General features: G+C 46.9%; 1 protein-coding gene across 3 annotated transcripts in view; it reads left to right on the top strand.

The window, feature by feature from the left end:
- The window catches only part of jade2 (jade family PHD finger 2), a 115,735-nt gene that overhangs the window by 58,427 nt on the left and 41,982 nt on the right, over nucleotides 1-15,326 (top strand). For all 3 annotated transcript variants that reach the window (XM_068600416.1, XM_068600415.1, XM_068600414.1), the window contains exons 5-10: nucleotides 3,194-3,561; nucleotides 4,527-4,738; nucleotides 5,622-5,789; nucleotides 8,577-8,693; nucleotides 12,680-13,135; nucleotides 13,413-13,577. In XM_068600416.1, the coding sequence (XP_068456517.1) occupies nucleotides 3,194-3,561; nucleotides 4,527-4,738; nucleotides 5,622-5,789; nucleotides 8,577-8,693; nucleotides 12,680-13,135; nucleotides 13,413-13,577 (1,486 nt within the window). The remainder of the gene's footprint in view (nucleotides 1-3,193; nucleotides 3,562-4,526; nucleotides 4,739-5,621; nucleotides 5,790-8,576; nucleotides 8,694-12,679; nucleotides 13,136-13,412; nucleotides 13,578-15,326) is intronic.

The raw sequence follows: 15,326 nt of genomic DNA, 5'->3' as shown, positions 1-15,326 counted from the left end.
GTTAGCTAACTTAATGTAATATGCATAACCTCTATGCCCAAAATATAGTGGAAAAATGTGATTAATAAAGTATCAACCCATCCATCTATCAATATATCCATCTGTCCATCAATCCTTCTATTTTTGATTTCTTTTCTGGAGCATCCCCATGTTGCAAAAGCTAATCCGCTCCGCAGCTTGAAGCCAAACATACGGCAACAGGGGAGGAGTCGTAAAAGACAATATATCAAATCCCACATTAGAATAAACAAAGCTCAGAACATCGTCAGCGTCACAAAGTGCTCTGACCGGCTCTGACTGCTTGTATTGTGTTTCTGACGGTCAATAAACCCCATGAAAGCACCACAAGCTGTGCAATGGATCCTGCTCTCACCGTTTAGGTAGATAGATAGATAGGTAGGTAGGAAGATGAATGGATGGATGGATAGGTAGGTTGGTAGAAAGATAGATAGATATATGGGTAGATGTGTAGGTGGAGGGATGGATGGATAGATGGGTGGGTCGGTCGGTCGGATGGATGGATATATGGATGAATAGATAGATAGAGATAGATCGATGGGTAGATGTGTGGATGGATGGATAGATAGATGGGTAGATGGATAGATGGATGGATGGATGGATGTAACACCTCTCCCGTGTTGCAGGAGCAAACGGAAAACTATTAAAAAGACGTAGAGGAAATGCTATTTTCACTTTGTTGCCCGTGTGCATCAACCTGTAGGTTTAATTGTTGCCTCATCGTGAGACGTTGCTTAGCCGCTGCGTTGCTCAACATTTCATGTTCCCATCCTGTTTGTAAAGATGGACGTCTCCAGTGAGAACTAATGAGCTGGATGCTAGAAAGTATTTGCGAGGACTTTAAGGGATTTCGTCGATAATAACGACAACAAACTACGGAATAACAACCCGCCTCGTCGTTTGATGATGCAATAACACCCGCCGCCTGTGTAATCAGACACGGCAGTGGCTTTTACCGTTATGCAACAGGAACAACCGGCCCAGTGTTCCCAGTACGAGACCTACTCTCCTTTTGTCTCGCTCTTTTCTCCGCTCTCCCGGCCGCTCCTTGTTGGTCCGGTGTCACATGGCGGCGCGACAGCGGCCCGTAGCAGAGCTCAGGTTCTGGCTCTTTGTGCTCGCAGGAAGAGGCAGAGGTTCTGGTTCATGGAGGATCTCACGTGAGCGCTTTGATGTGACGCCGCTGGACGAGCACCTCTGATGCAGGCTGAGCCGAGACCTGGGAGGGGGGGGGGGGGGGGGGTCTAGGAGAATTTGGGCTTCTGCACATACACACTCACACACAAACAGACACAGACAGACAGACACATGCAAACAGACACACGCACAGACAAACAGACACACGTGTCTGTATAGTGACCTTTTTTGTTTCTCCTTTTTTCCCTGTGTGTGTGTGTGTGTGTGTGTGGGGGGGGGGGGGGGTGTACTGTGGGCGTGGCTTCTGGCAAGACTCTCCGCACCTGCGTCTCATCTCCGGCACCTGCCTTCAATCAACTAATCAACTCCTCCCTGATAAAACACCCTGGCTTCCTCCTCTCCAGTTGCCAGATTATTGCTCTATTTACAATTAATTCCTGCGCTTCAGTTTATCGCCGCCGCTCACGTCACCTCACCTTCTGTAAAATAAACCTTTTACCTTTACCCTACCTGGCCTCTCCGTGCCTGCGCTTGGGTCCCGCTACCAAACCCCTCACAACACACACACACATACATACACACACACACAGACGCACAAACACTCACACGCACACAGACAGACAGACACACAGAAATAAAGCTACGAAAGCTTCGGCCAATTATACAACATGATGATGCTGTATAATCACTTAAACTTGTATATTTATACAGAGTGATAGCAAAACTCCCAAAAATGATTCAACAAGTCAAGAATTGACATTTGTGCCACAACCCAAAAATATCTCTTTTTTTCATTCATTTTTCATTTCACTGGTTTCTGTGCCACATTGGAGTGAAGCTCAGTGACTGGATGGCATCGTGGCAGCTGTTGATGAAGATGAAGGCAGTGTTGGTGTTGGTGATGATGATGATGATGATGATGATGATGTGGAGGATAATGATGATGATCATGATGATGATGATCACTGTGCTGCTTGACGTGAGGGCGGCCGCAGTGATCTGCGATGGTGATAATGAGCCGTTGAAGACGTGGAGGGGGCGGAGCTAAAGAAAGGGAAACGTTGTTTTGATCCCTGACACACTTCACCTCTTCTACACAAAGGTCACGACTTCAGCGGGAGAGCGTGTGAATCACTGCGGCGTGTGTGCGTGTGTCTGTGTGTGTGCATGTGTATGTTTGTGTGTTTAGTATCTGTCCGACTCATTTTGTGCCTCTATATGTGTCTATCAGCTCTTGGTTGTGTGTGTGTGTGTGTGTGTGTGTGTGTGAGTATTTATTGGCTCCCAGTGGGTCGAGCAGAGTTCCCGACCCCATTTCCTGCTGTTGTTGAGACGTTCGGGCCCCGGGGCCTCAGAGGCCAGACTCTGTCCCCGATCAGCTTCCTGTCACTGCTGCCGACGGCAACCACTTCATTTGTCATTGTTTCGATTTCTTTCTTTTCCTTTTTCTGTTTTTTTTTGGCATCCGTCAAACTCTGATTCGGTCTTTCTGGACGTGAGCTGTCACACGAGGCGGGTTCCCCCTGCTACCTGCAGGGTGTTGTGACACCGAGCGTGTTTGTGTGCATAGCATTTCAGTTTCAAATACATGTGTGTGTGCGTGTGTGTACACACTCTTACTAATGCAGGTGTACTCACTCTTTTGTTTCTTTTTCCACCTGGACGGATTAGTCCAGAGTCGACGCCCTCTGTTCCTATTTCAGTGGACTTTCCCGTGTTAAATAAAACAAATACTTCATATTTTAGCTATTTTTAGAGGGAAAAGGGGCAGAACTCACTCAGCTCATAAATCCTGCGAAACTCTAAAATAGTTCTGCAGCTGCAGGTGTTTTCATAACATATTTGAGGTTGTACTGACTCTCTGCTGCCAGCAGCCACAGCGCTCCACCTTGCATGTTATTGCTTAATCAATTTGTCAATCAACCGCAGGAATTATTACCCGTCAGGCAAGTTGAATAACTGTGCTTTCATTCATTTCTGCGGCTCCGTGGGACAATGTGACCAACTCTTTGTCTACCTTTTGTGTTTGTGTTGCCAGGTCGCTTTCAGAAATGCCGCCTGACGACAGCGGGCAGGAAGGTGGGGGCGGGGTCTGCGGCATGGACCAGACTCCTCCCACCCAGCGAGACAGCGGCGTAGACCAGGCTCCTCCCACCCAGAGCAACAGCGGCTACGACCAGACTCCTCCCACCTGGCGCTACAGCGTCGACGACCAGGCTTCTCCCACCCGGCTCTACAGCGGTGACGACCAGGCTCCTCCCACCCAGCGCTACGACCAGGCTCCTCCCACCCAGCGCTACAGGGGCTACGACCAGGCTCCTCCCACCCAGCGCTACAGCGGCTACGACCTGGACGACCTGGACGTGGCCTGGCTGGAGCTGGTCAACCACGAGTTCAGGCAGATGGGTGAGTGCAAAACCTTCTTCTTTCTTCAGAGAGCTGCATGGCCTGAAAATACACTTTTGTTTTTGCATGTGTAGAAATTCATATTCCTGAGAAGGCCTGCAACTAAATAAGCAATTTGTGTGTAGAGCACATTTCAACGGCGATGCGATTTAAAGTGCTTCACATAAAAACATTAAAAACAATGCAGTAGTGAGATGCAGGAATTGATATCCTTGAATCTGGTTCAATTAAAAGCAACAGCAAACAGAGAAATCTTCAATCTTCAGCGAGTGGCCTGAAAGAGGAACGCGAAGGGGAGGAAGATGATCCTTGGGACCAAAAATAATTACTTCTGTTTTATCTTTTTAATTGAAGAAAATTCTAGCACATCCAGTTGTTGATTTCTTCAACGCGTTTCGCCAGCTCTTGTATGGGATCGTACTCCCATGGGGATATAGTTGTGTAGATTTGTGTGTTGTCTGCATAACTATGATAACACACTTTGGTTGTTTTTAAAAATCATGTTGAAAAAACACTCATTCCATTATTTTACTTAGCAATGGGAGGTTTAATATTGGCCTATAATTTTTCTTAACTAACCTTTTTCAGGAGTGGTAATAACTGCTGTTTTTAGGGCTTGTGGGAAGACACCTGAGAGAATAGATATTTTTACAATTTGTAAAAGATCAGTGGTCTGCAGTGTGAAATATTTTTTAAAAAGTCTTAGTAGACGTGTGAAGGAGCGCCGTGAGCATTTCCAATTAAAGTGCTTTTGGCCCCCTCCCCAAAAATAACTGGAATTTGGCAAATTACCTCACTCATTTTGAGCAGCTTCCCATTTCTGTTATCTCCATCGAAAACCAGAGGCTTGACCCTGTTACTGCACTTATTTTTAATTGCTCTGTGCGGGGCCCAGTATAAATATATAAATATACACTATATAATATAATGTAGCACTTTTTTAAGTTGTACTTTTTGGCCCTCAGCGCTGCCCGAGCTGGACGAGCTGACGATGGAGTGCGTGCTGGTGCAGCTGGAGAGCGCGTGCGAGGAGAAGATGCGGCAGGCCATCGAGACGGAGGAAGGCCTCGGCATCGAGTACGACGAGGACGTGGTGTGCGACGTCTGCCGCTCGCCGGAGGGAGAGGACGGCAACGAGATGGTCTTCTGTGACAAGTGCAACGTCTGCGTCCATCAGGTATTCATTCAAGGTGGTTCAAACTCATATTTTTCTCCCCGTGGCTTCATTCATCATCGGTTTCACAAACGGCGGCTGAGACATCTGGAGGCTCGAGGCGGCCTGTCTGAAAGCTGCATTCTCTCTCCTGACCACCAGGAGGCGACTCCTCTAGTTGTATAGAAGTCTATGCTTCATGTGTTAAAGCTGCATTCTCTCTACTCACCACTAGGAGGCGACTTCTCTGGTTTTATAGAAGTCTATGCTTCATGTGTTAAAGCTGCATTCTCTCTACTGACCATCTGGGGGCGACTCCTTTGGTTGTATAGAAGTCTATATAACGCGCAGTGAAAGGAAGTGTTCCTAGGAGTGTATATTCAGTGAGGATGAAGCTTGAACAGAGTAAACACATTCAACACTGACGGTTTGATCAATAAAGTACTTGAACTGCTTGTTAATGGAGGAGAAGTCCTTGGTGTCTCCTTTTCTTTGCTCTTGTCAGTGCAAAGTTATTTTTTTGCACCTCTCTGTTGTTCGATGAGCTCATGAAGTATTATTATTTATTATTATATCTAGTATTCCATCTTTTTTAGTTACATAGCACTTGTTTTTTTCTTTCTCACCTTGCAATTTCTTTTGTGCCTCGACCAAAAAGAGCATTAGAAATGAGACGTTACGGCAATGACTCTGTATGAAGTTGCTGCTAGCAGCCGGTTAGCTTAGCATAAAGACTGCATCTCCGTCCAAAAGGCACCAGAGCACCTTTAAAAGTGCGGCGATCGACAACGTCATGTGTCGCTTCTTAATCCGCAGACACCCGACCAGGTGGGTCTGGGTTCTGTCCCCTTCAGACTCGACCTCTTCGTCTTCTCCTCATCGTCACTTCTTCTTTCTCCCCCTGCAGGCGTGTTACGGCATCCTCAAGGTTCCCCAGGGCAACTGGCTGTGTCGGACCTGCGCGCTGGGCGTCCAGCCCAAATGTCTGCTCTGCCCCAAGCGAGGGGGGGCCCTCAAGCCCACCCGCAGTGGAACCAAGTGGGTCCACGTCAGCTGTGCCTTATGGATCCCCGAGGTGAGACTCCAGGGGTCAAAATGCCCAAATTACCTAAATGTCATATTGTGCGCTTTCAGGTCCCCGTAATGTTCGCCCTCAGTGTTCAAAGGGTTTTGTTCTCTCCGTGTACAAAATCTGATTCCACCAATCAGAGACCGGCATCCGAGATGTGTTGGGGTTGCATTTAATGTCGCCTTTGACGGAGAAATTAGTATGCATGCCTCTTATGGAATGTCTTGAAATTCAGCACGAACCTCCACTAGGACTCACGGATGAACCGATTTGGTTATAGAGGTCAAAGGTCACCGGGGCCTCTCATCCGTCCCATCCTCGTGAACGCAACAGACATGGATGTAAACTGGAATCTAACCAGTGGATGCAGGCATCCAGTCGCGAGGCAGGGATTTTATTTCGTATTTTTAAAAAATATTAACATTTTTTATTAATGTTTTTTATTTTATTTTTAAAAAAATAATTTTTAAATATGTATTTTTTTTATTCTTTAAAAGTTTTTTTAAAAATTTAAATTATTTTTTATCACTTTATTTTTTTTTTAATTTTAAATTTTTTTACTTTTGCCCCGAGTGTTCACCACCTCCATGTGGCCTCGATCCTCCATCCCTTCACACCTGTCAGGTTTCTAGTATTCATCCGGGTTCCCTTGTTCACGATAAACGCTTCAAACACTTCGTGAAGCTCCTCCAGTAAAAAAAACAAACACTTTTTTTGTGCGTCTGCGAGTGATTTAAATGGATCCAACAGGAACCTCTTCGCCAGGTGTCTCGATCACATCGTTTTGGAAAAAATGAACACACAATAAACATAAAGCCGCCAGCTCGTCTATGAGGTCGCTTCACACCTTCAGAGCGATTCAGGCGGTCGGTCGCGGGTCCGCGGCCTCTTCGGGAACTCACTACCACGGCTGATCGCTCCTCGTGAAGAGGGACTCGAACCTTTTTACTCCTAATTGCCTTCAGTCACTCTTGATTGGGTCGATTGTCTTCTGGCTCCGTTCCTTTTGTTTTCTCTTCCTCCCGAGGATGAGGAGGGGCGCTAATTTCCATGTCTGTGCTTCATGTGCGTGTGTGCCTCTTGTGTGAGCTAAAGACGCTTTAATGGCAGACATCTACACAAATTAACACACCCACCCACACACACACACAAACACACACACACACACACACACACACACACACACATCTATATCAACACTGGCTAGATTTCCACTGAATATGATAATAGTGGAAATTTCCAGAAGAAGAAGAGCGCTGTTTGTGAGAGTGCCATTCACAGAGAGTGCTGGAGTGTGTGTGTGTGTGTGTGTGTGTGTGTGTGTGTGTGTGTGTGTGGGAACACACCACCCAGCCTTCAAACGATACAGCACCCCCTCCCTCCCGCAGTGCCGTGTGTAGCTGCCTTTAACCCCTAGAGAGAGGTCGCTCTTTAAACGGCTTTTCACAACACACACACGCACACGCACACACACACACACACACACACACACACACACACACACACACACACACACACACACACACACACACACACACAGCCCCTCTTTTAAATTGCCTTTTCATTTGACACTCTGATTTCCACCCATTTGCAATGAAGTGATTTAAATTTTTTTGTCAGTTTTCTCTCTGACGGCTTTGAAATGTGAAGCAATTGGAGCTTGAATCTGCTAATCGGGGAGGAAACACACACGCACACACACACACACACACACACACACACACACACACACACGCACACACACTCTTATTGTCTGAACGCTGCTCTCTATTGACACCCTCATGGAGTGAGGATTGACCTCGATCGAGTCTCCTTTCTGTGAATGAGCTGACGAGAAGAGAGGGAAGAACATCAGGTATGAGGGCGAGCAGAGGGAGAGAGAGAGAGAGAGAGAGAGAGAGAGAGAGAGAGAGAGAGAGAGAGAGAGAGAGAGAGAGAGATAGGCACAACCAGCGGAAATCCGTGGTCAGCTTGTTAAAGCGAGCGTGAAGGACGAGGAAAAGAGGCAGCAACACGCATGTGAATGAAGGAATGGTGTTCAGAAAAAAGAAAACAGACAGCGGAGGAAGGAAGGAAGGAATGAAGGAAGGAAGGAAATGGCACTTTGAAAATGAGTGCTCTTCACTCTCTTCTGCTTGGCTGGTCGGCTCAGAGAGAGAGAGAGAGAGAGAGAGAGAGAGAGAGAGAGAGAGAGAGAGAGAGAGAGAGAGAGAGAGAGTCACTGGCAGACACTGAAGAGGTGACGTCGTTTAAGTCAGTTAAGATGAAATGATTTTAATGAAGCGAGGAAGTTGATCCAGATGTTGTTCTAAATAAATAACATGGTATAATATTAATAAATAATATGGTATAATATTAATAAATAACATGGTATAATATTAATAAATAACATGATAAAATATTATTAAATAACATGGTTGAAGTATCATCTCAGCTGGTAATTGATGCCCTATCTACAATACATATAAAGAAATATAAAAAATAAATAATGAAATTATACAAATGAAAGTGTTTGTGTCCCACAAAAGGGTGAACTCAACATATTTATTGTATTTTATTGTTTGTATTATTTATAAAAGCACAGACAAATCAGCAAACCTCACGTTTGAGAATCGGGAACCATCTTTTTGTTACTATTATGTGTGAAATTGTTAATTTATGAACATGTTTTTACTTTTTCTGTCTATGGACCTGTCAATTAATCTACGTTTAATTATCACACTGCAAATGATAAAATACTATAACCGTGACGATGACGATGATGATGATGATGATGATGTCGTCTCCCTGCAGGTGAGTATAGGCTGCCCAGAGAAGATGGAGCCCATCACCAAGGTGTCCCACATCCCCTCCAGCCGCTGGGCGCTGTCCTGCAGCCTCTGCAGAGAGCACACGGGCACCTGCATACAGGTATGAACATGAATATGAATATGAGCATGAATATGAACGAGAGAGCCCACAAACACCTGCAAAATAGGGAGTAGATGTCACTAGTGGAGCTATTCTGCGGTGACGTTATTGGGAAATCTGAAGTCTCCCTCTTGGGGGTTGGAGTGAAACACGGAGGTTCGATTCCGCTTCCAGTCGCTCCATAAAAGAGAGGGAACTGGTTGTAGAGGGAACTGGAGGGCAATGAGCTGTTGTTCATCCTGACTTATTATTAATGTCCAACGTGTCACCGAGTCCCAACTTGCGTCAGGTCTGACAGAGAGCTCCCCCTCTGGCGCCCGCGGGCATTACACCCACCGAGAGGGCAGCAGGTCGGATCGCCGGTTCACGATACGTGTAGAGGAAGAACACACAGACTGCCTCACTTTATGAGTAGAGTAGAAACACACACACACACACACACACACACACACACACACACATGAACAGTCTCTCAGCAGCACAGATCTCCCCGCTGGGCGGGGTGGATCCGCTTGACCCCTGCGCCTCTTAAACGTGCTGCCGAGCGAGCAGACAGGCGCTCTCACTCGCCCACTTCTCCGCTCGGCCTTAAGAGCGCCCGCTCCTCCTCGCCGTGTACGCACACGTGCCGGGGGTTCGACCCCACGAGCGAGACCAAATTATGCGCGGTGCTCCATGTCACGGGGTCGATGCTCGAGATTAACAGAGAGGACTTGAGAGAGTCGCTCTACCTCCCTGTCTCTCTCTCTCTCTCTCCCTCCCTCTCCCTCCTTCTCCCTCCCTCTTACACTCTCTTTACCTCTCTCTCCCCCCGTCACGAGAGAATCTCTCTCTCCCTTTCTTTCCCTCTCTTGCCCCTCTATGCCCCCTCTCTCTCTCTTCCTCCCTCCCTCTCTCTCCCCCTATCCACCTCTATCTCTCTCTCCCTCGCTCCCTCTTTCTTCCTCCCGTCCCTCTCTCGCTCTCCCTTTATCTCCCCTCTATTCCCCTCTTTCTCTCCCTCCCTCTCTCTCTCTCTACCTCCCTCTCTCTCTCCTTTTTCGACCCCTCCTTCTCTCGCGCCTTCCCCTCTCTCTCTCTATCTCCCCCCTATGCCCCTATCTCTCTCCCTCCCTTTTTCTCCATCTTTCTTCCCCCTTCCTCTCTCTCTCTCCCTCCCTTCCTCCCTCTTTCTCTCCCTCTCCCCTGTTTCCATGTCTGTAGTCGGGCGTGTGTACTAACTCTCTCCCTGATCAGCTGTTTCCTCTCCCAGCGGGTGAGGGCAGCAGGAGCTCTGATGGAGGGAAGAGGATGAGATTTCTTGGCCGGTGGATTCAAAAGAGGCGTAAATGACCGTCGGATTATTAATCTTCTTCTTATTATCGTCCCCGTTGCTCTGAGCTGCTTCAGATCTTTGGTTCCCTCTGACGACAGCGTGCTGCGTCGCTGTTCGTGTGATGAAGTCGTCATAACCGGGCGTCTCAGATGTGTGTTCAATATTCAGAATTTAAAGACTTCCTGCATTAATTGGCGACTCTTCCAGGTGCAAAGGGACTGTAAATTAGACGAGAAAGGTTCGTCTTCTTCACAGATTCCAGAGCAACATGTCAGCGCTTATCATTTAAATACTTGGAGAGATGAAACCGGGTATGTTTCCAATTAAATTTACCATGATTTGAAATATTTCCATTTGATTGTAGGGTGCAGCCTTATTAAAACATGGGTGATTGGGGTTAAATACTTTGCAAAGTGAAAAGAATTATCTGAATTGCATGATATGTAACGCGCTCATGAGAGTGGATTAAGAGTATTTGAACAAGATGGGGCATAAAAAAGGGAAAAGTAGACGTTAAGTAGGTCGATCTTTAGCTTTATGTTGTGAGCGGCGTGTAAAACACCACATGAAAGGCCTGAACAGACGAATCAATAAGAAACTGGAGACGGACACCACGTCGACCTCGACTCCCGCCGGCCGTGACGTGTTTGACTGGAGGAAAATCAAAGGTTATGAAAACCGGACGTTTCATCAATATTCCTCAGGTGTCGGGACACATGATCAATCAATCACAACTAATCAATGTTCTCATCGGGAATTCTTCACTTAACAGAGAGATGAACGTCTCAGACGCGACAGTTTGAGTTCCTGAAATTATGCCAGACAGGATATTTAAAATCCTCTTTTTGTGTTTAGCAGCAAAGATGATCAAATAAAACAATAATGAACATAAAACTATATGTTAGAATATAAATGAAGAATATGAACGTTCCTGTCAGTTACACTTAAAAGTCGCGTTACAAGCCGCTCCTACCTTCGGTGGGTGTCGCCGCTGTAGCAAGCTAGCGCTGCTGCTATCTCTCCGCTAGCGCTGCTGCTAGCTCCCCGCTAGCTGCTGCTGCTGCTTCTGCCCGCGTCCAAGCTGCCCGATTCGGGTGTCGAGCCGGGGCTGTCTGGGAGCTAGCATGGAGCTAGCAGCAGCGCTAGCTGGCTACAGCAGGGAGCTAGCAACGTGAGCTTTGCAGTAAACCCAAATATCAAAGTATGAAAACCCAATAATGAAATAATAGTCAACCGTATTTGCTAAGTAGTGTGTAGTTGTTATAAAGTGTGATATTCAAGATTATCCCCATGGTGGAAATACACCATTATACATCTTTTGCTATTACTCTTTTTTATTTGTTATTTTGGGATAAAAGCCTTTTTTCCCTTCCATTCCTACTTCCGATTAGGGTAAGTGCCAAATAAATCCAAATGACTCATTTAAGGATTAATTGTGAGACTTCAGTCGGCTTCACTGTCACTAAAGAGCCTTTTTGTGTTTATTTTGTAGTTTTTGCAAAAACAAAAACAGTCAGGTTCTTCATCACACCGCTCATAAACAACCCAGTGAAGAGTTACCATCCTGCTGAATGCAGAAACACCGACCTGCACACACACACACACACACACACACACACACACACACACACGCACACACGCACACACACGCGCACTGACATGACACGTGGTGACAGTAACGCACAGCCACAAAATCACACCATGCCTGGAGGGACCCAGTGGGAGGCCGCCTCTTGGTATGACCTGTAATGGATAGCAAAACACACACACACACACACACACACACACACACACACACACACACACACACACACACACACACACACATAGAATGTCAGTGGAGATGGGGAGCCATGTTTGTTGTGACTCGGCTCGTCTTTCTGCTTTGCTGAACTCGTATTGGAGCCCTGATCACGAGAAATGAACCGAGAATGACACTTTAAAACAAATAGCTGACAACGCGTCCGAGAAATTGAAGAAAATAGTGTGTGTGTGTGTGTGTGTGTGTGTGTGTGTGTGTGTGTGTGTGTGTGTGTGTGTGCGCGCGCTTAAGAGAAAGAGAGTTATCGTGAAGTCGCTGCAAAATAGCAAAAAAAAAAGTGTTCCTGCGCTCCCATCTGATTGTCTTTTCAGCCGTCGACATAATTACCAATCAAATGATTTTCACCTTCCATCCTCACTGTTTTCTCTTCTCCATAATTACTCCGCTTCTTCTATTGTTCGGCTCCATGCATCCTTCCCCGCTTCCTCCTCTTATCTCGTTCCCGCTCCGTCCTCCACTACTTTCCTCCCTCCATCCAGTCATATCTCATATTCATGGACTTAATACTTTATCGCCGTCGTACGAACCCTGTAAAGAAACAAGTTAAGCATCAAATGCATCATCATTAAGATATCAAGTTTGAATATCCTGGAAACAACTCGATTTAGCTGCAAATCATTATATATAAATGTAAGACTTCCGGTTTCTAAAGCTTCTAAAAAGCAGAAAGTTCTTCTTTGTGATGCTTTTGTCAGTGAATATTTGTGACAGCCACATGTGCAAAGCTCTGACGGCCTTATATGTTACAAAGATGTAACAAAGATGTAACATATATGTTACAAAGATGACTTTGTATTCTCCCTCCTCCACTGACTCCCACCTCCTCCTCCCTTTTCCTCCCCCGCCCAGTGCTGCATGCCCTCCTGCATCGTGGCCTTCCATGTGACGTGCGCCTTCGACCACGGCGCGGAGATGAGGACCATCCTGGCCGAGAACGACGAGGTGCGCTTCAAGTCCTTCTGCCTGGACCACAGCTGCGGCTCGGGCCACGGCGGCGCGGCGGTCACCAGCTTCTCGGGTTCGACGGGCTCGAGCAACCGCGCCGCCGCCGCCGCCAGACCGGACTGGGGTGCCGCCATCGCCACCGGGGCCGAGCTCCACCAGCACCAACCAAACATCGGCGGAGAGCCGAGGCCGGCGCCGTACCCGCTGCCGGTGTCGGCGTCCGAGCGGGCCGAGCGAGAGCAGCTGGAGAGGGAGAAGGTGAGCCAGAGGAAGCAGAAGCTCCAGGAGCTGGAGGACGAGTTCTACCAGCTGGTGGACCCGCGGGAGGTGGCCGAAAACCTGGCGCTGCCCGTCCCACAGGTACGTTTAGGATCCCTCTCCACAGGAAGTGCTTTAGAGGCTCCTCCATTAGCATGAAAGGGCTCTTGTACTGCATGTGTGACCTCGTTTACATCCACGCAGACACACTGGGGTGTAAGTATAGTTGTATAGTTGTACATTTAGAGCCGTTTTTAAAGTACAATCTTCAATTAACATATATCCAGGTGTTAAAGAGTTAAATTAAATTTAAATGAACACATTTGATGTCCCAATTCGCTCTGTGTACATATAAATATAGTTTTGTTTCTTCTTGAAGGTGGACTTCCTGTATCAGTTCTGGAAGATGAAGAGGAAGGCCAACTTCAACCGACCTCTGGTGACCTTGAAGAGGGACGAGGTGGACAACCTGGCGCAGCAGGAGCAGGACGTCCTCTACAGGCGCCTCAAGCTCTTCACACACCTGCGGCAAGACCTGGAGCGGGTGAGTGTGTGTGTGTGTGTGTGTGTGTGTGTGTGTGTTTGCACACTCCTCAGTGTGCTTGCTAATATTCAAGGGGGTAATTGATTTTTTTTCCCCTCCAAAATGTTAATTAAAATGATCATTGACAGTGTCACATAACGGTGATTTTTTCTCTTTTTTTTTGTTGGCTTTCATGAATATTAATGTTGTGTGAATGAAGCGCCTGGAGGACGGCGGCGTAATGGAAGTGGATGAGCGATACATTGAGTGAATGAACGATAACCCAGAGTGTGGAATCCACCCGCCGCGCAGACGCTCATTTGGTTTCATTCCCGTGATTTGTGTTCTCCGTGACAGTTTATTCCCTTCATTCAAAGAGTCCGCTGACGTTTTTTCAGACCAGTTTAAAAGAGAACGAGCGTCTGCTGGAGATTTGGAACGAGAATGAAACGAGGAGGAGGTACAGACTAAAGAGATAAATATATATCTCCTTTTGAAAGACTCCGGGTCCGTTTTTTCATGAAAGCGACGGCACGTCGTTGAGAGGAAAGCTGGTATTCGTAGTCCTTGTAGTCTCCTCAGGAAGATGTACGTCTCGATGCTGAGGGGTCACCAGCTGTTGGAGGCGCTCAGGTGGTTCAACTGAAGGCAGGAGAAAACCAAAGAAACAGGAAGTTCAGAAGAGCAGCAGCTTCTGAGCAAGACGTTGACCTCTGAGGAAGAGGCGGAGCTTCATACATTAACTGCATGTTCGGGGACGTTATCGGTTTTATTGGTCGACAGCATTCTTGCTGTGTTTCAGTCTTCGAACAAGCTTTTGTAACTGATTACACTCTTAGGGTTACTCTCTCCACCTGACAGTGGATGCTTTGAATGAGCATCAAACGATTCAAGGAAATAAAAGGAAAAAAGCTCGCATGCAACTGGAGCTGAGCTCAGGGAGAACGAATCATTCACTGAATGCTCTTGGAGGTCACGAGGTCAGTGTTCCTCCTCTGCCTTCAGTAGCGGAGCTCGCACCTGGCAGCCGAACGCTAACGCTAACCGCCAGCTACATTTCCTTTGCTCGGTTTTCTCGCCGCTGGTTCCCGTGACCTTCACTCCGCGGCTCATGTTTTGTTCCCCAAAAAAAAACTCTTTTCTGACCCATGCGGCAGGATCTGAAGGGCCGCCAAAGTGGGGCGGTGAACTCAGTTAACTCTTTAATAACTCAATCTCAAAAGAACGTAGGAAAGGAACGTAGTCTCCTCCACAAATGCTCTTCACGAGACGCTCACGTGGAGTCTCTCTCGACGGACTTTAAGAGGAACCAAATCATCTATTGCACCGCGTCTTCCTTCGGTTCTCTGGCGTGTGATTGGACATGTTTTATAGCTCCACTGATTTCCTTTCGGCTCGACCGTTCGTCAGTTCATCAGCAACCAAACAGACGGAGAGAATAATGCTCGAACGCGCGCAGCGGGTCGTCGCCGGGTGACGGGGTTTAATCGCTCGTTGGCTTTTACAATCGGCCTCAGCTGCTGGACCAGAAGACTTCTGACTCACATCCCACAGGGTTGAATTTGTTTTTTCTTCTGTGTTCTCACCTGTGAAGCTTCAGCGACTGATTTTCGAGAATTTTTTTTTTTTTTTTAAAACATGAACTTAATTATCTCCGCAACCACAATGTTTATTGACTTCATTTAAAATGCTGCGATACTGTAACCCTTGTGAGAATATACATATGCTTAAAACAACTAAAGTAACTGTTCAATTTAAGTCCGTAGGCGG

Source organism: Clinocottus analis, unplaced genomic scaffold, assembly GCF_023055335.1.
Source record: "Clinocottus analis isolate CAN_PGR_092001 unplaced genomic scaffold, fCliAna1.0.p SCAF_5, whole genome shotgun sequence".
In the NCBI taxonomy this organism is placed as follows: domain Eukaryota; kingdom Metazoa; phylum Chordata; class Actinopteri; order Perciformes; family Cottidae; genus Clinocottus; species Clinocottus analis.
This window is presented reverse-complemented; position numbering and strand designations above follow the sequence as displayed.